General features: G+C 18.2%; 5 protein-coding genes across 6 annotated transcripts in view; 3 read left to right on the forward strand and 2 right to left on the reverse strand.

Moving 5' to 3' along the window:
- Window positions 1-3475, forward strand: part of LOC100870746 (E3 ubiquitin-protein ligase AMFR) — a 62747-nt gene extending 59272 nt beyond the window's left edge. For both annotated transcript variants that reach the window (XM_003695698.4, XM_086903339.1), the window contains one exon: window positions 1413-3475. In XM_003695698.4, coding sequence (XP_003695746.1) covers window positions 1413-1584 — 172 coding nt within the window. In that variant the 3' untranslated portion in view covers window positions 1585-3475. The remainder of the gene's footprint in view (window positions 1-1412) is intronic.
- On the reverse strand, window positions 3251-4872 carry Dad1 (dolichyl-diphosphooligosaccharide--protein glycosyltransferase subunit). The gene is made up of 2 exons (XM_003695705.3): window positions 4263-4872; window positions 3251-3516 (listed from the first exon to the last, which is right to left on the reverse strand). The coding sequence occupies exons 1-2, from the start codon at window positions 4465-4467 to the stop codon at window positions 3386-3388; spliced, it is 336 nt and encodes a 111-aa protein (XP_003695753.1). The 5' UTR covers window positions 4468-4872; the 3' UTR covers window positions 3251-3385.
- Window positions 4312-6311, forward strand: cbc (protein CLP1 homolog). Its single transcript, XM_003695693.4, has 3 exons — window positions 4312-4860; window positions 4966-6023; window positions 6155-6311. Exons 1-3 carry the CDS (start codon window positions 4762-4764, stop codon window positions 6264-6266), a joined length of 1269 nt encoding a protein of 422 aa, XP_003695741.4. The 5' UTR covers window positions 4312-4761; the 3' UTR covers window positions 6267-6311.
- A 416-nt stretch (window positions 6312-6727) lies between these two features.
- Window positions 6728-7510, forward strand: LOC105736071 (uncharacterized). The gene is made up of 2 exons (XM_012489367.3): window positions 6728-6854; window positions 7005-7510. Exons 1-2 carry the CDS (start codon window positions 6768-6770, stop codon window positions 7398-7400), a joined length of 483 nt encoding a protein of 160 aa, XP_012344821.3. The 5' UTR covers window positions 6728-6767; the 3' UTR covers window positions 7401-7510.
- A 3072-nt stretch (window positions 7511-10582) lies between these two features.
- Window positions 10583-22789, reverse strand: Rab8 (RAS oncogene family member Rab8). The gene is made up of 4 exons (XM_086904802.1): window positions 22298-22789; window positions 19852-19912; window positions 18350-18695; window positions 10583-12199 (listed from the first exon to the last, which is right to left on the reverse strand). Exons 1-4 carry the CDS (start codon window positions 22419-22421, stop codon window positions 12101-12103), a joined length of 630 nt encoding a protein of 209 aa, XP_086760928.1. The 5' UTR covers window positions 22422-22789; the 3' UTR covers window positions 10583-12100.
- Window positions 22790-23519: the final 730 nt, after the last annotated feature.

The following is a 23519-nucleotide window of genomic DNA, read 5'->3' on the forward strand; positions in this document are numbered from 1 at the left end:
CTAACAAAATATGCATATTTGATCATAAATATGCATATTTAATCATTTTTTATTATATATTGTACACATTTTTTTACATTCTTTTTATAAATTATAACTATAATATATAATAATTATAAATTCTTATATTTATAAACAAAAATAAAATTATATATTGATACATATGCTATCATGGATGCACACATAAACAGAATATAATAATAAAAGATTTTTGAAAAGAATTTGAAAACTAATGTCAACTGCTAGTTATATCTAAAGAAGAAAACTATTCAATATAATGCCTTTAATATATTTCAAATTTGTTGAAATCGATGAGAAGATAATATTGAAAAATTGATCAAATTTTTCTTTTAATAAATATATAGATGAAAAATTAGATCATATAAAATTGATAATTATTAATAATTATTTTAATTATTATATATAATATTTTTTAAAAATTAACTTGAAACAAAAAATAAATATTATTGTATAATAATAATAAACAATTATTGTATATACATTTTATATATCTATAAGAAATTCTTAATTAAATGTATTAAAATAATCTCTTTATTATTTAATTTTGATAATTTTTCTTTTGATTTTTTAAATCAAGTTAATATTAAAAAAGACTATTTGATAATTTATTAATTTCAATGATCTATTCTATTAAATTCATTACACAATATTTTAAAATTATATCAAGTATTTATTTTAAATTAATGCATTTTTTTAAAGAGACTTCAAAATAAAATTTTGTTTTAGATGTAAACGACTTAAATACTCACGGAAGATTAAATATAAAAAATAATTTCATTTTTTAAATACTTTCTAAAAATAATTCATAAATACATTTTATTTATTTTTATTTTCATTATAGTAACATTATTTTATTTCTGATTTCGATGATTTTTCGATTTTTTTTTGGATTCTTGAAAAATAAAATAAAAGATAATCGAAGTTATAATAAAAAATTAACAAAAATTATAACAAAAATTACAATATATATAGTAATATTGGCTTTATATTATTTATTAATATCTATTATCTCTAACATCAATCATTGTAATTTTGGTCTCTCAAAAATTGTTTTATATTATATTTTCAGATTCTTGCTATTCTTGCTATGAATAGATATTACATGTGTCAATCGCAATTTATATAATATTTTAATATAATATTATATTTTTATTATCAAAATTATAAATAATTGATAAGTAGCATTCTCATGTTGAGGCACAATTTTTTTGCAAATATCTCGAAAATTAAAGCAAATCACTTATTATACATATAAGAAAATATTAATTTCTACAATATATTCCATCGAAATTATCGAAATCAGAGAGAAGATAATTTTCTGCAACTTTACCTTGTTTAAAAATTTAATACAATTTGATTAATATAAAAACTTTCAAAATTAATTATTATAGTGGGGAAGAACCTTCCAGTCTAGGAGGACGGTTTTCCAAATCATCGTCCGAAAGAGAACAAATCCTACAGCGTCGTAAAGAACTACTAAGACTTGCTGCTAAGAAGAGATATTTCGAAAAACGCCGAAAAAAGCATGAAATTGACCAACATGTTTCTAATGTCACCTCCTAAAATATTGAAAACAGAGAGATATATATTGATATTTTTGATTTTTGTGCTTCGTAGCGGCCATCTTCTTTAAAGAAGATTATAACGACTGATTTCTTTGAGTACATGTCCACTGATATCCATTTACTTCTTTTTTTTCCTTTCCTTTTTTTCTTTTTTATTATCAAATATAGAGTTGCCAGAAGTAAGAAAAAAATGATAGCATAAGAAATGATGAATATGATAAGAAATAGTGAATATGATAAAAAAAAGAACAAATTAAAGTCACTGGTAAATGATAGGAATTTGGAAACTGAATGACGCGCGTTGACACTTTTATATCAGTATACTTTAGATACATAATTCGTGGATATATTATGGATTGATTATGGAAGATTATGGATTGTAAAGATATTAATATCATTAATTTTCGTATAATATATTTGTATTAATATATATAACACTATGCGATATCATCTTGCGTTTAGTAGAAAATTCTTCTGGCAACACTGAATTGTATCTTATTTCCTTTTTATCTTTTTTATGTAAGCTATAATCTTTATTTCTTGTTTAAGAATTTTTGAAAAATTTTAATTTTCATTGCACTTTTAAAAAGGGCAAGTTTTAGGCAGTTTTTATTTTCATTAATTTTATTTTTCTCCTTTAATTTTCAAAAAAATTTCACACTCATCAATATTATATTTGCTTTTTTTTTATTTTATTACCATATTATTTAAGATCTCGATCTTTAGCAATAGATTTCTTAAAAATTATTTTCCAGTCTCAAAAATAATTTTTGAAAAAATATATTTTATTTATTTTTAAGTGAAAATATGGACAATTAACTTAAAGTATTAATCATTTCATTTTTTAGTGCTAATAAGAATTAACTTAAAAGTATTATTCGCTTAATTATTTTTAATTCTTTATTTATTAAAATTAAGAAATATAAATTTTCAGAGATCTTAACTTTTTTTTTTATTTCCTTCAAAAAATTTTTTTGAATCTTAAATTTATACATTAAGAAAATTCATAGAAAATTTAATTTCTTATAAAATTATAATATCCTTCACAAATCTTTTTTTTATAAAATTAACATTTTTATTCTTTAAAAAAATGCTACTTAGATTTTCATTTATTTTCTGTAGAAAAATAATTTTTTTGAAAATCTATGTATTTGTGTTTTTAAGATTTTTTAAAGTTTTATTTTTCTGTTCATAAAATTATTATTCTTAAAAATAGAAAAAAAGATTTTATTTTAATTAATCAACTGGTTGTGAATTATATATTCATTATTAGAGGACTGATAATATTATATTGTTAAAAGTAATATCATTTATTTCATTTTTTTTAATTTGAATAAAAAAGGAGATAAAAATTTAGCATTTTTGTTAATAAATTATATTTTAATTTTTATTATTAATTTTAATTTTATAAGTACAAACAATTTGTTTTTTTTTTTTCTATTTGAAACAAAATTATTTAAAAATCAATGATCTATATTTATTTAATTTTATGATTTATACATGTCTTATTTATATGTAATAATAAATAGGATTATATATATATTATATATAGGATTGGTTTAGTTGGGCTTTATTTATATATACACGCGTGCGTGCATACATACATACACAAATAAAATGAAAAAATTTTACTATTCGTTAAAATATGCAATTTGTATAAATAATATTAATTCAATTATTTTTATTCTTCAAGTATAATACTTATTCATTTTTAGCAGGATTCAATTTCAAATTTAAATGTAATAATAATCTTAATAATTTATTATAAAATTTTACAAATCAAATTTTATTTTTCATTTTCAACCAATGAAATTCATAACAACAAGATGTAGAATTACATGTGCAAAAATAAAATCTGCAAATCCTCTCTCTGGACTTATTCCATGAAATTGATTTTTATTTTGGGGATTCACTTGTAGTCGTAAGCAAACTGAAACATAATAAAAAAAATTAGAAAATATGCTATGTAATGAATTTTAACATAAAAACTTTTATGAATTAAACTTAATATCTTTATTATAAAAATTAGTTAAAGAAAAATATTTCATATGCATAATTTCATATTTATTACAATAAAAATTTATATCTCAAATTTTCATGATATAAATATTTATAAAATATACAAAATGGAAAAAAAATAAAATATTAATGATAAAATTTATCATAAATTTGTTAGAAAGAAAAATATTTTAATACATGCAAAATCATATCATAATTTTTTTTTACATCATATTAAAAAAGATTAATAAATATAATTCATTAAATTCTTTTAATAAATAATTATTTAATTAATTATTTATAAATATAGAATATATAATAAAAAAGATGCTAATAAATTCTACAATCATATTCATAAAATTTCCATATTATAAATTATATTTTATATTAAATATAAATGTTAAATATAGATATATATATAAAATAAAATTATAAAATTGAAAAATACAATCAAATATATATAAACATAACAAGTCAATTTAGAATATTTTTTAAATAGAACTGTAATTTTTTATTTTAACTATAATACATAATTAGAAAATTACTTACAATATATTTTTTATGATAGTAAAAATCGAAAAATATCGAAATTTATAAAAATTATAAAATTATTAATAGAATAAATAAAATTCACACAAAAAAGTATGTGGATTTAAATAATAATATTATTAATAATACCTCCAAGAACAAAACATGACACACAGGAAATAAATCCACTGAGAAAACTATTGAAAGGAAATGTGCCGACTAGACAACAATATATGAATTGTATGACACCCGTTAGAAACACATAAAGTAGATAAGCATCTATTATTTTAAGCTTTTTTGGTGTAGTTTTCGTATACTCTTGCCAAAATTTTGCAATAACTGCTAATGCAGTCATTTTTCTACAAATTTTTTAACGTTTCGGTTATTTAAGGTTAGACTAAACTTCAAGGTTAGTATGCGTGGCACAGATACTATCGTTCTATTAATATGTCGGTATATATCGATACTTTTTATTTATATATCGATACTTTAATTATCGATAATATATATAATTTTAGAAAATATCGATAGTATCGAATGTTAATATAGAGGTTAAAATACGTTAAGTAAACAAAATAAACGTAAAAAATATATAAAAGATATATCCTTAAAAGATATATAATAAAAGAATGTTACTTATATTAACAAAATGACAGACGAAAAAACACAAACACAAGAATTTAAATTAGATCCAGATTGTGAATTGCGATTTGAAGTTGAAACGAAAAATGAAAAAGTTACATTAGAGGTACAATATTTTATTTATATTTTTATATTATTTTTATATTATGATTATATAATATTTTTATTTCTATTCTAATGCATCATAATATTTATAATAATGTTTTTATAGTTAAAAAATGGATTAGCAGAAGTTTTTGGTACAGAATTAGTAAAAGGAAAAAAATATGAATTTACAGCTGGTGCAAAAGTAGCTGCATTTACTTGGCAAGGCTGCACAGTAGAATTAGTTGGGAAAACTGATGTTAGCTATGTTGCAAAAGAAACACCAATGGGTCTTTATTTAAATTGTCATGCTGCAATGGAAAGGCTTAGAGAAGCTGCAGAAAAAGAAGACACTAGAGGTCCAATAACAATGATTGTTGGCCCTTGTGATGTAGGAAAATCAACTCTTTGTAGACTTTTATTAAATTATGCAGTTAGAATGGGTCGTAGACCAATTTTTGTAGACTTAGATGTTGGTCAAGGTCATATAGCAATACCGGGTACTGTTGGAGCATTACTAGTTGAACGTCCATCTAATGTAGTTGATGGTTTTAGCCAACAAGCACCTTTAGTCTTTCACTTTGGACATAAATCTCCACAAGCCAATGTTGCTCTTTATAATCTTCTCGTAACACGATTAGCAGAAGTCTGTTCTGATAGATTACAGGCAAATAAAAAAGCCAGAGTTTCAGGAATTGTAATAAACACTTGTGGTTGGGTAAAAGGAGCTGGATATAAATTATTGACACATGCTGCTCAAGCTTTTGAAGTTGATGCAATTCTAGTACTTGATCAAGAAAGACTCTATAATGAACTTGTTAGAGATATGCCAGACTTTGTTAAAGTGGTATTTTTGCCAAAAAGTGGTGGAGTTGTAGAAAGAAGTCAAACTCAGAGAACAGAAGCCAGAGATCAAAGTGTTAGAGAATATTTTTATGGATCTAGAATGCCACTTTATCCACATAGCTTTGAAGTGAAGTGGAATGAGGCTAGATTATATAAAATTGGAGCTCCAGTACTTCCTGCATCTTGTATGCCACTTGGAATGAAAGCAGAAGATAATTTAACAAAATTAGTAGCTGTTACACCTGGACCAAATCTTCTTCATCACTTATTATCTGTTTCATTTGCTGATTCACCAGAAGATGATGTAGTACAAACTAATGTTGCTGGATTTGTTTGTGTGTAAGAATCACCATTAAAATATTTTAATATTATGTAATATTGTTCAGTAATAATTATAAATATTATAATTATTAATATAGTTACTATTTTTAAGAACAATTTTGATATTGAAAATCATTTTTTATTTACAGGACTAATGTTGATGTTGATAGACAAACATTTACAGTTTTAAGTCCACAACCAAGACCTTTACCAAATACAGTTTTATTACTTTCAGATATTCAATTCATGGATAGTCATTAACTTTTTAATAATTTATAAATTTAATAAAATAATTTTTTATTAATATATAAATTTGTATTATTTTTCCCATACCTCTTTCTTTTCTGATGATAGTATTTATTTCAAAATCAAAATTTTTATTATAAAATTTAAATTTATATATATATAATATAATACATATAATATATATATAATATATTTGAATTATTTAATAAAATATATGTACATATGTATATTTATATGAATTTAATATTTCAAATTTTTATTCTTTTAATAAATGCTTTATATAAATTGTAATTTATATAAAAAAATATATTAATATAAATAAATAAGCTTAAATATTTCTTTTACCTTTTTTTTTTATATTTCAATTTTAATTCTTATAAAATTAATATTTTTTTTTATAATAATGTTTTCACCAAGTTTAATAGATCGAATATAAAGATGTCAGTAGTGTTTATGAAAGTAGAATGAAATAAAACATAATCAAACTAATAGCTAAATTAATTCTTTAAAACAAAAATGAAAAATATTCAATCTAATACTCCAAATATTTTTATTTTTGAGAGAAAATTTCGCGAAATAATTTATGAAGTTCAACGAAATACAGTAAATATTATTTTTGTAAATTTTTTAATATAAATGTATCATATAGAAAATTTAAATATGAAAATGATATTAAAATAATTCAATCTCTTAATTATTAATTATTAATAAATATTATAATAATTAAATATTTAATAATACATATTTTTTTAGAAAGAATTAAATAACTTAGAAAAAGAATGTCTTTTGATAAGTGAAGAGCTTTGTTCAAAAAATTCTCTTTTACAAAATGAACGAAAAATATCGAATGAATTAAGAATTCGTTTAAAATCAGCGTCAGAAGCAATTAATCGTTTAGAAGAAGAAAAAATGCGTGATAAAATTAATTATTCAAATTTATCAGTAAATTATGAAAATGTGCTTAGAGAACGCGAAATTTTAACAAAAGAAACCCTATTTTCTCAAACAAAAGCTGCAAAATTTCAATTAAAAATTGAAAATTTAGAGCATATATTACAACGAGAAATTCAACAAAAAGAAAAACTAGAACAAACATTACAAGAATTAAAAAATAATAGTGAAAAGATCATTATTAATATTAATATGTAAGAAAATATAAATTTTTATTAAATTATCTATTTAAATGCAATTATATTTATTTTTCATTTATATTATGTACTGCATAATAAAAATTGCCATTAAAGTAATATTTATATAGATTATATAGATTAATTTTTCTTTGAAATTTAAGAATTATTTAATATATTATATAAAATATTTCAGAAATAAGTAATCAAACTTTGATGTCTTATTTTATTTTTTGAAAAAAAAAATTGCATAATAAAATTTGTACTTAAAGATTTTTTTTTTGAGACAAAAATCTTTTGTTTGTAATAAATTATTTAAGAATATTTAAAATTTACTTAATGAAATAATTATTGAAAATAATTTTCTTTTATTGTTTAATATTTTATATGTTATTCTTTGCAGTTTCTGTTAGCTTGCACATATATAAAATAAATTATCTTAATTAAATTATCTTAATGATCAATTATTTAAGTAGAAAACTACTATGATATAAAGTGCCTTTTAGAATAATTTTTTTTTGTTCAATTATAATATTTGTATGTAACAGAAAAAAAATGTTGATGGTAATTATTCATATAAAATTTCAAGGTGAATAAAAATATAAAAAAAATATTTATATCTCAAAAAGAAAGAATTCACGCTTTTGACTTATATATGACTTTTTTCATTTTTAGAAAAATTTGATTATTTATTTTCTGAAATATTTAAAATATATGCACATAGAATGTTATAAAAATATAAAACAGATGGATACTAGAATTTTTTTTAATCATTTTGATAGAATTTTTAAGTATCTCACTTTTATAAACATACTCTATATTTTCAATATATAGGATGTTAATATAACGTGTAAAACTTCTTTGAAAAATTAATTCTAGAAATTAAAACACAAAAGTGCACAAAAATGTCAATTATTAATTGTTAAAACATTTATTATTATAAATTATATAATGGATTTTGCATTAAATAAAACGGATGAGTGAAAATATTTTATCTATTACTCATTCTTTCTTAATTTCATTTTATTTAATATAAATATTATATAATATATAATATATAAATTATATATATCTAATATAAATTGTTTGTAACTTAATAAATTTTATCAACATTTTTATTCTTACTTTTATATTTATTTTTGTCTCTAAAAGTATAAAATTCTCATGTATTTCACGAATATATTGACATAATTACATGTGTATATAAATAAATAATAATATTTACTTATTATTGTAATATCATTTTTATCAAAAATATCAAAAATATTATATCATTTTTATCAATTTTTTATTCTTTTTTAAATCAGGAATATGGCTAAAATTGAAAAAGAACAGAAATATCTATTAGAAAGTGCCAAAGCTATAATCCAATTAAATAAACGTTTGCAAACTTTTGGTCTATGTTTTCATGCAATTAATCAAAAAAACAAAGTTGATATAAAAAATTTACAACATAAACTAATTACTCTTTCTGTTAACGAATTTATGCAATCATCTAATATTAACACAGTACATCCGGAAATAGAAAATCTGCATTCTAAAGTACATACATATTATAATTATATTATATAATCTTTTAATATAAATATATTAATTTAAAAGAAATTATATTATGTAATCAATTAAGGATATATATATATATATATATATGAATTATTATTGTGTAATTTATTTATAATAATTATTTATTCATATTTCTTTATTTATTTATTACATTATTTATTTTTAGCTAAAAAAAATGTTAATGGAATTGAAATTAAAAATGCAAAATATTGCATTATATGAAGAAAAATTGAATATTATATTCAATGAATTATCCATAAATTTAACACAAATACAACAATAATCTATGACATTATTTAATCAATAATGAAATAATTATAATAAATAAATTTAATCGAATCAATGGTTATCAACATTTATTTCATTTTAATTTTTTAATACATCTGATAAGTAATAAGTTTATTTCAATTTAATAAAATATTTCGAAATAAAATTACATTACTAATTATTATAAAACATGTTAAAAAACTACTAATAATTTTGTATATATAACATCATCTTTGTTTTGAATGCAATTGGAATTTTAAGAAAAGATTATTCGTTAATTCGTTGCCATTTTTAATTATTAAAATTAAAACTGGAAATTTCCAGCAATATTTTGATTTAATGATTAAGTATAAAAAAAATTTTTCTTAAAAAAGAAATTGTTCGTATATAATGTATAGTTTTCTTTTCTTAAATAGCATAATCTATATATTAAGTTGAAAAAAGTCATTGTTGATGTTGAAACTATTGTTACAGTGTATGCGAATTCGCGTGAATTATCAGAATCACTCTTTAAAAATTGTTTCAATAAATTATGCGAAATTATGTGAATAATTAAACAAATGAAATATTATGGCCATAATTATACATATATACCAATTATACTATTGATCAAACAAATTTAATTTTTCATTCATGTTCATGATCTGATAATAATACAGTATAATATTTTGAAAATTAATAATTAATAAATTTAATGTACGAAAATTAGATTTTAAATATTTGGATATACATTTTTTAATTCTAACATTCTTAACATAGTCGAATAATTTGATAATAATTTAATATTTTTAGAAAATTTTTTCATCTTGAAATAACTCAATCGATTTAAGAAATAATATAATGTAATATATAAATATTGAAGTAATATTATGTACATTATATATTATTTCAGTAAAGTCTTTTATAAGAATTTTTTAAATATATATTTTTCTAAATTCATATAGATATGAAGAACTATTCATATATATATATATATAGTACTCATAAGAATTCACTTGTTTCACTATTCGTGAAAATATATACGAAAAAATATCTACTAAAATAATAATCTTATATTTTTAAAGAATAATTCATATATATAGTGTAAATAATCTATTTGTAATTATACAAATAAGAATTTATTTCATTATCTATATTTTTTATGTTGCTCGTGTTCATAAGTATTCATATGAATTCATGTTCATTGTAACCATAGTTTAAGTCATCGTAATTATAAATAATATCAATAACATTATAAATGAAATTATTATGTAACATTATTATTCGCAACTAATTGATAATATAAGTAATGAATAAGTAATAATGAAAATGACAATTAAAAATTGTGTTTCAATATTAGAGGAAAGACAGGTTATAATAATAAAAATAGACAAATAGGATTAATATAAAATGTATTATAATAATCTTATATTTTAAGTATAAGTGGAAACAGATCGAAATCCCTTTTTCTCGTTCATAAAAAAGCAAAAAGAGAGAACCCTCTGTTTCTTCAGAAAGAAAACTATTACAACAAGCGTTTCAAATAAAGTCCATATTCCATCTTTTTTATTACATTTTTTTTATTTTTTTTTTTATTATTTTCCTTTTTATTACTTCAACAATAGAGAGAAAGAAAAGAATAAAAAGATATGAAAAGAAAATCGAAAGAGCCTTCTTTTCTTGAGTTTTAAATTTGCACTAATTATTAATTAATGAATTAATTAAATGAAGAATTTCTCTTCGATCCGGTGAAAAAGCTAACTTGTGATGACATGTATGTATATATATATATATATATTGCATAAATATATATATATATATTTATATATTTATTTATATATTTATATATAAAAAATGACCGCCCATTGTTCACCTATTCGCACCTCCTTTCTTTTTGTATTTTTTCTTTTTGCAAAGTCTTATTAACAAGTAGCTTCAAAATGCTTTGTAAAAAAGAAAAAATTTCTCATTTCAGAAGAGAAATTTTTTCTTTTTTTTTTTGTTTATTTTCTTTTTTTTTTCTTTTCTTTTTTTTTTTTTTTTTTTTTTTACTTGTTTAAATAAAGCGAATACTAAACATGCGTTAAAAAATCGATTGTACCCCTTGATTAATTGAAACATGGAGGAGAAACTTCGTATGCATAGCATACAAACATAAAATACAGACGCATCTTATGTTTCCCATATCTATGCACTATAACAACGTATTTAATATAATCACATTTTTATAAAATATAACCAAAACTCTTGAGAACAGAGATTTTTAAAATATAAGTTAATTAACGTAAAAATAATTCAACGATTTATTATTGCTTTTATAAGTGCCCAACTTTTAGTTTATCGCAGTTTATTCACAGCAAAACTTGCAATGTATATAAATCGTATATTAAACGAAAAAAAAAAGTGCACACTACTTAAAATACACAATTCTCGAAATTGATTTACTTTCTAGATTACTCATTGATTGCGTCTAGGAGTTAAAATTAATCTCCTTCAACACTATGTCGATTTTACATGGCGAAAGGTGTTCTAAGACAGCTCGATCAATTGTATGATAATTCCTCCTGATTTCATCATAAAATATGAGAAGTAGAAACGATGTGATTCATGGTGTTATTCGAGCATCGTTAAAAAATTATCAAAAATTATCACAATTCGCGATTCGTTTCCTTCAAGAAATTCTCTTGAATGTCTTTTTTTTCTTGTTTCTTATAGAAGAGGGAAAAGATAGTTTCTCCTCCAGGATAAAAGAGTTCGTATAAGTAATCAGTAAAAAAGAGAGACCGGCAGCGACGGAGGGAAACGAAGGTGGTCGTCAAGGAGTAAAATCACAGAAGTACTCGCGACGTACAGCGAGTGAAGGAGACCGAAGGTAAAAAGTAGGTGACGGTCGAGGATATGCCGGTTGAAGGGTCAGAGTATAGTGCATCGTGCAAGCCAACTTGGTGGTTTCCTCTGTGGCTCGGATGCTTTCAGCTGATGTCCTCCTCCCTTCGGTGGATTTGACGCCTCCTATTTTGAAATAATTTTATCATTAAATAATAATTTCGTATATTATATGAATCATTTAAAAAAACAAATGATTCAATGTTGTTATTTACCTATTCTTTAGTTTTAATTATTTAATTAAATAATTTTGATTCATTATTATACATCAATTAAAATGAATATTTCATTATTTTTATAAATTTTTATTTATCAATTTGTTTATCAATTTTATGTAATATTATGTAATATTTTGTCGCGATTAATATACAGTTTTTCATAGTTTACGGAAATCAAAACACTTCAATTTCTGCTAATATCATAAAAACATGTTTTTATTAGACAAAATGTTTCTTTTTCAACAAATAAAATTCTAAAATTTTAATATTTGTTATAAATATATATTATTTAGCAAAATTTCAAAATTAAAATTTAACTGTAAATTCATTAAAAATACATTTTCATAAAATTATTTTCATTCGTGTAAAAATTTTGTTTTTTTTTTTATTTTTTTTAATTTTGATTATTTTCTAAAAAATATTTAAAATAAAATTTAAAATAAAATAATTAAAAAAAATTTTATATATTATAATTTATAAAAGATTTAGGCAAGAGATTATAAATCTAAAATTTTAAATCTTGCTAGATAGAGATTTTAATTTAATTCAAATCTCGATTTTAGTTTAGATTCAAATTTTCTTATATATATTTTTTTTTTTTTTTCATTCTTATGAATTATCATTTTTTTAAATTGTTTATTTTTCGAATAAACTCAAATCATCAAATATAGTAAATTTAATGTTTTAAAATTTTTATTACATATTATCTATAAAATCAATTTATCGATATTACAAATGCTCTCATATTTTGATGATTTTGATGATTTTTATTTAAATATGTTATAGACAACAAGATTTTGAACAACTTTCTTTTTATACATATAATTGATGTTCTATCTTAATTTAATTAACAAAAAATATAGCAAAAAATAGTTACAAATATTACTATATTAAACTTCTATACGAATCCATTATGTATATTTAAAAAATTTGTAAAATAAACATGGATGGATAGATAATCAATGAATAAATGCTAAGAAATGATTATATCCAAATTTTAATATAGCAATCATTTTTTACAAATATTTTAAAAACTAAAATAACCAGTTTTATATAATATAATATATATTATATATATATTTAATATTTATATATTTTATACAATATATATATATAATTGTTCAAAATGTTACTTTCTAAAAAAAATCTTAAAAATCTTAAAATATAATATATATTATATATATATTTAATATTTATATATTTTATATATAATATATATATATATAATTGTTCAAAATCTTGCTTTCTAAAAAAAAATCTTAAAAATCCATAAAGATATCACACATCAATTCAATTCTGATATTAATAAAAATTTTTTAAATTTTATTTAGTTTCTCATTTAAAATAATTGGTTTCGAAAATCATGAAAATCAAAAATCAAATATATATAATAAATAAAAAAATTAGTTTCAAAATTGTAAACGCAATTAAATTGATATCTAATTTATTGTGAAAAAAATAAATTTAGAATTTTTGTCTTTTTAATTAAATCTGTCATTTTTTTAAATAATTGAAATTAAAAATGAGGCTCAAATTTAATTGAAAAATGAATTCAAGAATTAATAACTTTTTCTTTTTTATAAATGCACTTAAATAGATATTGACATAATTAATAATAAAAATTAAAATATTTTAATTTCTGTAAACTATTGAAGTTGTAAGAAATAATATTAATCATTGTACAATTTTACTATAACTTAACTATTATATATAAATTAAAAATGATCTGTAAAATATAATAAAAGAATTTTAAAGCTAACAACATTGAATTATTGAAAAACAATAAAAATAAAATTTATATATTTAACAATGCTTATATGAATATTAATAATTTCAATTATTTTTATACATAAATTTGTATCATTAATATTCATTATAAATAATTTTTAAATAACGAGAGATATTGAAAACAAAATATTTTTTTATTATGTTACGTTATATATCTTATATAATATTAAATTTTTGAATTATAATCTATGTAATATCATTTATGTAATATCCCAATATTTATATACAAATTTTTTCATAAAAAAATAAATATAAAAATACTGGGATGTTATCAAATGTTCAAAAATCAATAACAAGCATAACATAATTATGAATTAAAATCAAAATTAGTATTTGTAAAAATCTTTATCTTTACAATTTAGTTTTTGTGCTATAAAAATGATTCATATAAAAATATTTATATATATTTTTATAACAAAATCATAATTACCTCTGTTATTTTTAAATAATATTTATTTAAAAAATTTTTATTTTAAGCTTTTTACAAACTAAATAAAAATAAATAAATAATGGACAAATAATTTAATAAAATATAAACAGTTAACAAAAATTAGTATTATATAAAGGTACAAAAAATAATAGTATAAAAGCAATAATAAAAAATGATATCAAAAAATGATGTATCGATTATTGTGTTAACATGTGCATATAAATTACTAATATGCATATTATTGTACATTAAAAGCAAAATTATATAAGAAGTTTTCAACATGCAAAATAATAAAAAATAATTATGCATTAAAGAAAATACAAATGAATATGATAATAATTAATAATAATATTAATAATTACACTGAATCAAAAAATATATTTTTTTATTTATAATATGAGACATTTTAAAATGTCTGAAAAAAAACAATTTATTAATTAAAAAATTAAAATAATTAATTGACAATAAACGAAAAATTATTTTTTAGTATTTTGATACAGTGTAATAAGTGTTAATATTAATAGTTAATATACAAAGTGAATATGCAAAATATGTAATATTTAGAGAGAGAAAGAGTTACCTTCTGCCGAGACAGACCCGCACCAAACACAGAGAAACAGACACAGGAAACAAAGAAATGGTGGTTAATTATTATAAAAATATGCTAAAACAAATCTACGAAAGCAACTAAATTATATATAAATAAATGTCAGTTTTAATTTCTGGAAAAATTATGAATCAAATTCCAAAATTACCACTGAAAAATATTAATTTTATATAATATATATAATATATTTTAAGAATGTTAATATATTTCAAATACTTTTTGAGAGTTGATTTTAAAAGCCAATACAAAAGTTGATATATAAAAATATCAATTAAGACTTATTTATGAAATTATAAACAATTTAAATTTATATTAAATGAAGCGAGTTTATATTAGAGATTGAATAAGACGACGTGTGATGAAAATAGAGCTGTATTTCTATTTCGCTTTATCTAAGATAAATTTTAATTAATAAATAAATACTAATATTTTTGTAAATTAATTTTTGTATTTTATTCTTTAAAATTGATCCTTTAAAAATGTCTCACGAATATATCATTTTATATATATTTTTAATGATTTTTTTATACTTAATCCCTTAACGCTTATGCCCACACATATATAATTATGTCAAAGCATCAATTTTGCATAAACTCATAACTATTACGAGTACTGTTTATACGATAGTTAATTTGAAAATAACTTATATTCGCCGCTGATATTTATAAATTGCAGTTATATATTTTTTTGAAATATATACATTAACTTTTTGATATTACTTTTCATATATGAAATGAATAAACAATAGTAAATATGAAGAATTTTTTATTATTTATTCTTATTATTTATTTATTAATGATCAATAGTCGGCGTGTAATGCACTTTTTTCTAATATCACGAATATCTAATATCTAAATCACTTTTGATGATTTTGAAATTTTTACTTAATATTGTTTTTATCATTATATTATCATTATTATATCGCTATTAAATTTTTATCTTATTATATAAAAGAATTTTATAACGAAATTCTATTTCATCTCAAAAAAGTAATCTACGATATTTATATTTTTTTAACAATAATTAAAAATTTACAATATTTTTACAATTTTAATTAAATGCAATATATGTCAATTATAAATAAAATGTCTAATAAGATCTCTGATATAAAGTATCAGATAATATATTAATATATTATCAGATAATATATAATATAATAAATATATTAAGAAACTATATAACTATATATAGTTATAAGATAAATAGATATAAACTATATAAGAAATTATGTAAGAAAAAATATATTTTTGAGTGGCAAATAAATTTAAACGTTAAGAGGTTAAATTAAAAAAAATTATCTATTCTAAATAAATATTTAATTTACTTTTAATCCAAATATTACATATTTAAAGATAATTTTAATATAATTATATCAAATATTATTTTTCCATGCATTAGAAATTATTTCCTCTATTAAGAATTTATTTCAATATGCAAATTAATTCGAAAATTTTGTAAATATTATTTTCCAGTAATATTTTCTTTATATATATATATTCATTTAGCTTATAGAAATTTAATTTTAATTAAATTAAATAATATATAATTACTTAAATTAATTAAATATTATATAAATAATTATTATATATATACAGAAAATGAATTATATATATATATAAAAAATAATATTAATAACTTAAAGTTATACACAAATGAGATTTAATAAATAATAATAAATCAAAAATTTTTTAAAATATGGCGTAAAAAGTAACTTTTTTATGCTAATAAAATTATTTTTCTACATGATAGTATTCTAGAAATTTAAAAATTATTTTTACTTCTTTTAATTAAACTTCTTTTTTAATTTTCTAATAGAAAAGTAATCTTTAAGTATATATAAGTTTATTTTAATATAATATTATAGAAAAAATATATAATAATATATGAATTGTATAATGATATAATAAAAATAAATCATATTATAAAAAATTATATAATAAATAAATAATATTATAAAAAAAGATATTCAGAATTTTAAAAATAAAAAAAAAGATAACAAATAATTACAAAAAAAATTTATTATAAATTCTTCCTTAAAATGTATACACATATTTTTCTAAATTTTTGTGACTTAGTAATCAGAATCAATTCTATTCTAATATTATAAGTTAGTATATTAATAAGTCTAATCAATGTAAAATATTTAAGTTAGTATTTATTTATTTCTCAATTTTCTATTTAATATTACAAGATATCTATTATTACAATATTATTTATTATTATAAGAAATTATTATTAATTTTATTAAAAAATATAAAGATGATTTCCAAATCTTTTAAGCATCATCATATAAGAAAACATATCACCAATTATAATTAACAATTATATATTATGCAATTTTTTTCATAAAAATTTTATCATTTCATTTTATATAATATAAAATATAATATGCAATTGATATATAGACTCACATTTAATATGATTTTATGAATTTTAGAATCAACATTTTATTTATTTTAGTTTATTAATCTTATTTTATTAATAAAATAATAAATTTATTTATATATCATTCATTCATTCATATCAAAAAAAGCTTCATTCATTGTATTTCTAGATACATTTAAAACACATATTTTAAATATATTATAATAATAATAAAAAATTTAATATGTAATAAAAAATTGATTGCAAAATCACAAAGAATTAGATTTATAATTTATATAATGCTATCTTACATTTAATATCATATTTCAAAAATTATTATGTATATATATATATATAAATTAATTAATTATATAATTGTTTATATATTACTATCTTTTTTTAGAAAAACATTTTTTTTAAATAATATTATACTTCTAAACTCTTTTCTTAAAATTAATTTTATTCAAAAAAATGAAATATTATTAATTTGTTAAAAGATTAAAAATCTAAATAATAAATATAAATTATATAAATAAAACAAATCTTTATATTTAAAACACATAATTTTAATACTAATAAGAAAATAGATAAAATATATTGTATATATGATTATCTATTATAATTTGTAATACATGTCAAATTAATAAAAAAATTTATATTTTAATTTATTAAAATAAATCATATTATAATAAATTTAATTATAATAAATTATATTTTTTATAAGCATTTCAATTAATTTGCTTCTTATTAAATTCTCTTTATTATTATTTTATATATATTACTTTTATAATATTATAGAATTATTTATGAATTTTTTTTCCATTGTTCTAGTTACAGAAAAAGCAATAACATTGAAAAAAGATATTTACCAGTTTTTTTTCCATTTTAGCTTTAATATCTCGTGCAAGAGTATAAAATGCCTCTTCAACATTAATGCTGGATTTAGCAGATGTTTCCATAAATTTGATTCCATATTCAACAGCAAGTTGCTCTCCTCGTTCTTTTGAAACTTGTCGCTTTTCTGTAAGTTCACACTTATTGCCCAATAACATTTTTTCAACATCTGCTGAGGCATTTTCTTCAATATTTCTAATCCAATTCTTTATGTTCTCAAAACTTTTTTCATTAGTTACATCATAAACTAACATTATACCCATTGCACCACGATAATATGCTGTAGTTATAGTACGAAACCTTTCTTGTCCTGCTGTATCCCTGTATTTTAAAAAAAATATAGGATAATTTTATTTGTATGAATAATAATAAAATTATACATAACAAAATATTTAAAAGATTAAAAGTAAAATATTATTATATAGAATAAATCTCTAACTTAATTATTTTATTTATCTTTATTAATAAAAAATGATAATTGAAAAAGTATTCATAGAAATATTGTACATAATTGTAACATATTGTATGTAACATAATTTGAATAGTTTGATATTTCTTTTCATAAATTTTATTTTTATTGTTTATTTTATTGTTTAAAATTATTTACTATTTATAAAATTTAGACGTCTGAATATCTTTTTATTCTATTTAGAATATTATTTTAATAAAAATAGAATAATTCATTTAAAAAAATGTTATTAGTATGGAAATTTTAAGAAATATAGTCTTGTGAAGAAAAATTGTTTAATAAATCTTAATCTTTTACATTACTAAATAACATTATTATTTAAGATATTTAAGATTATTATTTAAATAATTTTTTTATATTAAAATTATATTAAATTTTTTATATTTATAATTTTTTATTATAAATCTTTTTGCATCATAAAAATTATAGAAATATTTTAAATTTTGATTTTAAATGATGTATTTTTATATCGATATAATTTTATATCAATTCATTCATAAAATTTAATTCTTTTAAGAAATAAAGATTGTTTAAAATTAACTTTATTATTCTTTTATCAAAATTGATTAATTCTTTAATCAAAATTTTTTATCATTCTTTTTAAATGGAATGACATATGAATTGTTTATTATTTAAAATATTGTCATTATATATTTAAATCTAAAAGTTTTTTTTTATGTAAGATACTTTTTATTATGTACGTAAGATTCCTTAATTATATATATAAAATATATATATATTTCAAGAATATTTTATTAAGTTTAATGACAGCTATATAAATAATAAATAATTAACTCTTTAAAAAATGAAAAAGAATATCCCAAATTTATTCCAAAAATTTGAGCATTAATAATTATCTAAAAATTTATTATTCCAAAATATTATTTTATATATATATATATATATATATATAAAATACAAAATTTAATCTTATATATATATATATATATATATATATATATATATATATATATATATATATTTACAAAATTTAATCTAATTACTTACCATATTTGTAGTTTTATTTTCTTGCCATCTAATTCTATGGTTCTTATTTTAAAATCAATTCCTGAAAGCATGAAACAAATATGAAATAGAAATTATTAATAAAAAAAATATATATTTAACAAATAAATAAATAATATTGTAATTTTTTTAATTTTTGAAAATTATGAATGTAATATTTTAAACATTAATAAACATTAAAAATATTTTTGTAAAAACATTAGATTGAATCCTAAATTTAGAGAAATTAAGAATTAAATATTTAATAAATAACTATAAATTAATAAAAACTAAACTATAATATCTGTTTAATATATATATTTATTAAAAATATTTTTCACTTCATTTAATCAAAATTGATTTAAATCAAAATTATAATTATTAAAATTTATTATAAATTATATTTATAAATATTTACAAAAAATCTACAATATATTTAGAATAGTTCATATATATTATTCAGATATATATTCACATTAAAATAAATTTATTATTTTATACAATTATAAAATTTATTTTCAAAAAAGAAAACAAATATACTGAAAATCAAATCATATTTAACAGAAAAACATTCTAAAAATCTGTTTCTGTTTATAACTTTTTTATATACAATCATTCCATTGCATAATGCATCTTTTATCTTATTTGTTGATTAAAATTATTTGATTTAAAAATATTTTAATAATAATTACTAAAAATATATTAATTTTTATATATTAAATTATTAAAATTTTCATTTTAAATATATTTATATAAACAACATAAAAAAATAAGTATAATAATTTGGCTTTTCGTGTACTTAATTATAAAAATTAAAATATTTATAAACATAATATTAATAAAAAATTATAATATTTTTAATTTTCATAATATTTAAATATATTTATAATTTTATTTATATAATTTTATAATAAAAATATAACTATATAATTAATTTACATTAAATAAATAAATAATTTACATTAATGAAAAAATTATAATCAATAAAAACTTAATTTTTTAATTTTTATCTTATATCATACATTTTTATATAAAATGATATCTAAATGAATATAATAATGAATGAAATAATAATATACAACATATATAGTAATATCAAGTATTATGATATTTCTAATAGAAATCTTATTTCTCATATATCAGTATCTTTTTCAATTTATTTACAATGACACATTAGAAATTTGATTAGCAAATAAAAGATTTATATAAATGAATTGTTGAAATTATATTTAATATATTTATAAAAAAATATATATTATTATTATATCGTTAAAATTTTTATACGTTATTTATAATATAATTATAAAATAGTTTTTATATTTATTTCATACTTAAATTATAATATTATAAATATTTTATAAAAATTTTTAATCATAATATAAATTATAAAAAAAATTATGAAAATATATTAAAAATATTTTTAATTTATTTATTTAAAAATTTATAAAGTTTATCAATCATAATATATAATTTAAAAAATTTGGAAAAATTAAAGGATAAATAAAAAAATATTAATATTTAGATATTAAATATTTAGCAATTAAACTTTTAATAATAGTAAGATTAGTGATAAATGAATAGACGAATAAATGAGAATAAAGATAAAAATATTATTATTACAATAAATAATTAGTAATATTTAATTATAACATTGACATTTTATGTTCCCAAACAAAAAATTAATTATATTAAATGAATATGAATATGAATATTGAATAAATAAACTATTATATTGAAAACTATACAATATATGAAAATGAATATAGACAAATGAATATATAGATAAGAATTTATAAAGTTGCACGAATATTTCATAAAATATATAAATAGATAAGTATTTATATAGAAATATAAATATGTTACATTATATACAAAAATATGTATATATAAAATTGTTAAAGATAGATAATCAAATAAATAAATAAAATTAATTATTAGTATAAATTAATTATTAATATTTTTCTAAAAATAAATTTTACTGAATAAGAAAAGGTAATCTGTATTAATTTTAGATATATAAATTATAAATACAAAGTAATATGCAAACTGCATTATTGAAATATTTTTATTATAATTATTACTGCAATAGTATTAAATTTATTCAACAAATGATCATTACAAAGCAATGAACATCTGATTTCTTTTAAAGAAAATTCTCAAACAAATCAAATAATCATTTACATTTTTAAAATTAAAATTAAAATAAAAATATCATATATCTCAAAAATATTTTCTTAATAATTATTCTTTTTTGTATATATAAAAATTTTATGAATAATTTATACACATATAAATACACATACACGCACATATAAACATAAAGTAATATCTTAATGAAAAATATTTAATCATTAAATTTAACTTTGAAATTTTCATATCAATAAGTGAATAAAAGTAAAAAAAGAACAAATCAGTGAAAAAAGAAAAGAAAAAGGATATAATAACTTACCAATGGTCGAGATGAAGGTCGTGTTGAAAGCATCCTCAGAGAACCTGAAGAGGACGCACGTCTTGCCGACCCCTGAATCACCAATCAGCAACAACTTGAACAAATAATCATACGTCTTCGCCATACCCTTTGTTTTTAGTCACTCTCTTTATTTCACGTAATTTCGTTCGCACTTCTTTTATTCCTTCTTTTATTCTTTTAGCTTCCTATATAATCTTTTCAAGATCGTGATCCTTGGAATTCCAATGACGCACCCTTTAAATTTAAAAGAGCACTCTTAGTTCAATATTTTTTTACTACTGTAATAATATTGGATTCACAAAATGCCTAAAGATGAAATTATCATAAGAATCTGTTCGAATAAGGCGAAACTCGCGTGATAAAGCACGTAAAAACATCTGTCAGAAAAAGCAATGACAGCCATTGGTAAGTACAACTTTTTCTCTGCTGTTGTGGCCAGCCTTCTGACTGCACTACGCTACCACAGGTGATGCGCGCATGTATATACGCATACGCAACACGTGTGTCGAGAACAAGCTGAATCTTTATGTAAGCAAATATATTATGGCGTATTCATAGAGAATTGATAATTTTTCAATAATAAATCAAATTTTGACGAATAATTGTATTTATTAATTAAATATATAAAAATTTAAAATAATACTTATTTTTAGATTTAAATTTATAATCTATAAAATAAAAAATATATTAAGATTTTACATCAATTTTTTTATTTTTTTTTTTTTGTATTTATTATCTTTTTAATTTGAACTAATCTACATAATCTAAATATATTAAAAAACATCATATTTTATTTATTTGTTAAAAAATGCATGAATATATTTATTTAATTAAATTTTTAATAATATATTTTAATAAAATTAACAAACTTTAACAATAATAAAATATAAAATCTAAATAAAATAATACATAATATAAATAAAAAAATAAAAAGAATATAATAAAATATTTTCAAACTTAAAATAAGTTATAAATAAGATAATATTATTACATAAATAAATTTTAAAAATATTTTAAATATAATTTTAAATATAATGTTTCAAATATTAAATTTAAATTTTGAGAAAATATGAATGTTTTTATAGGATATCCTAGAAGTTTAATAAAGATTAATAAAAATTATATCGAAATTAATAATATTTGATGATTTCAAGTACCTTGTTTATCTCTGAAAATTTTTATTTTATTAATATATATTGTT

The sequence above is a fragment of the Apis florea genome, unplaced genomic scaffold (genome assembly GCF_048593485.1).
Source record: "Apis florea isolate Af1SG1 unplaced genomic scaffold, ASM4859348v1 contig_1404_pilon, whole genome shotgun sequence".
NCBI lineage: Eukaryota > Metazoa > Arthropoda > Insecta > Hymenoptera > Apidae > Apis > Apis florea.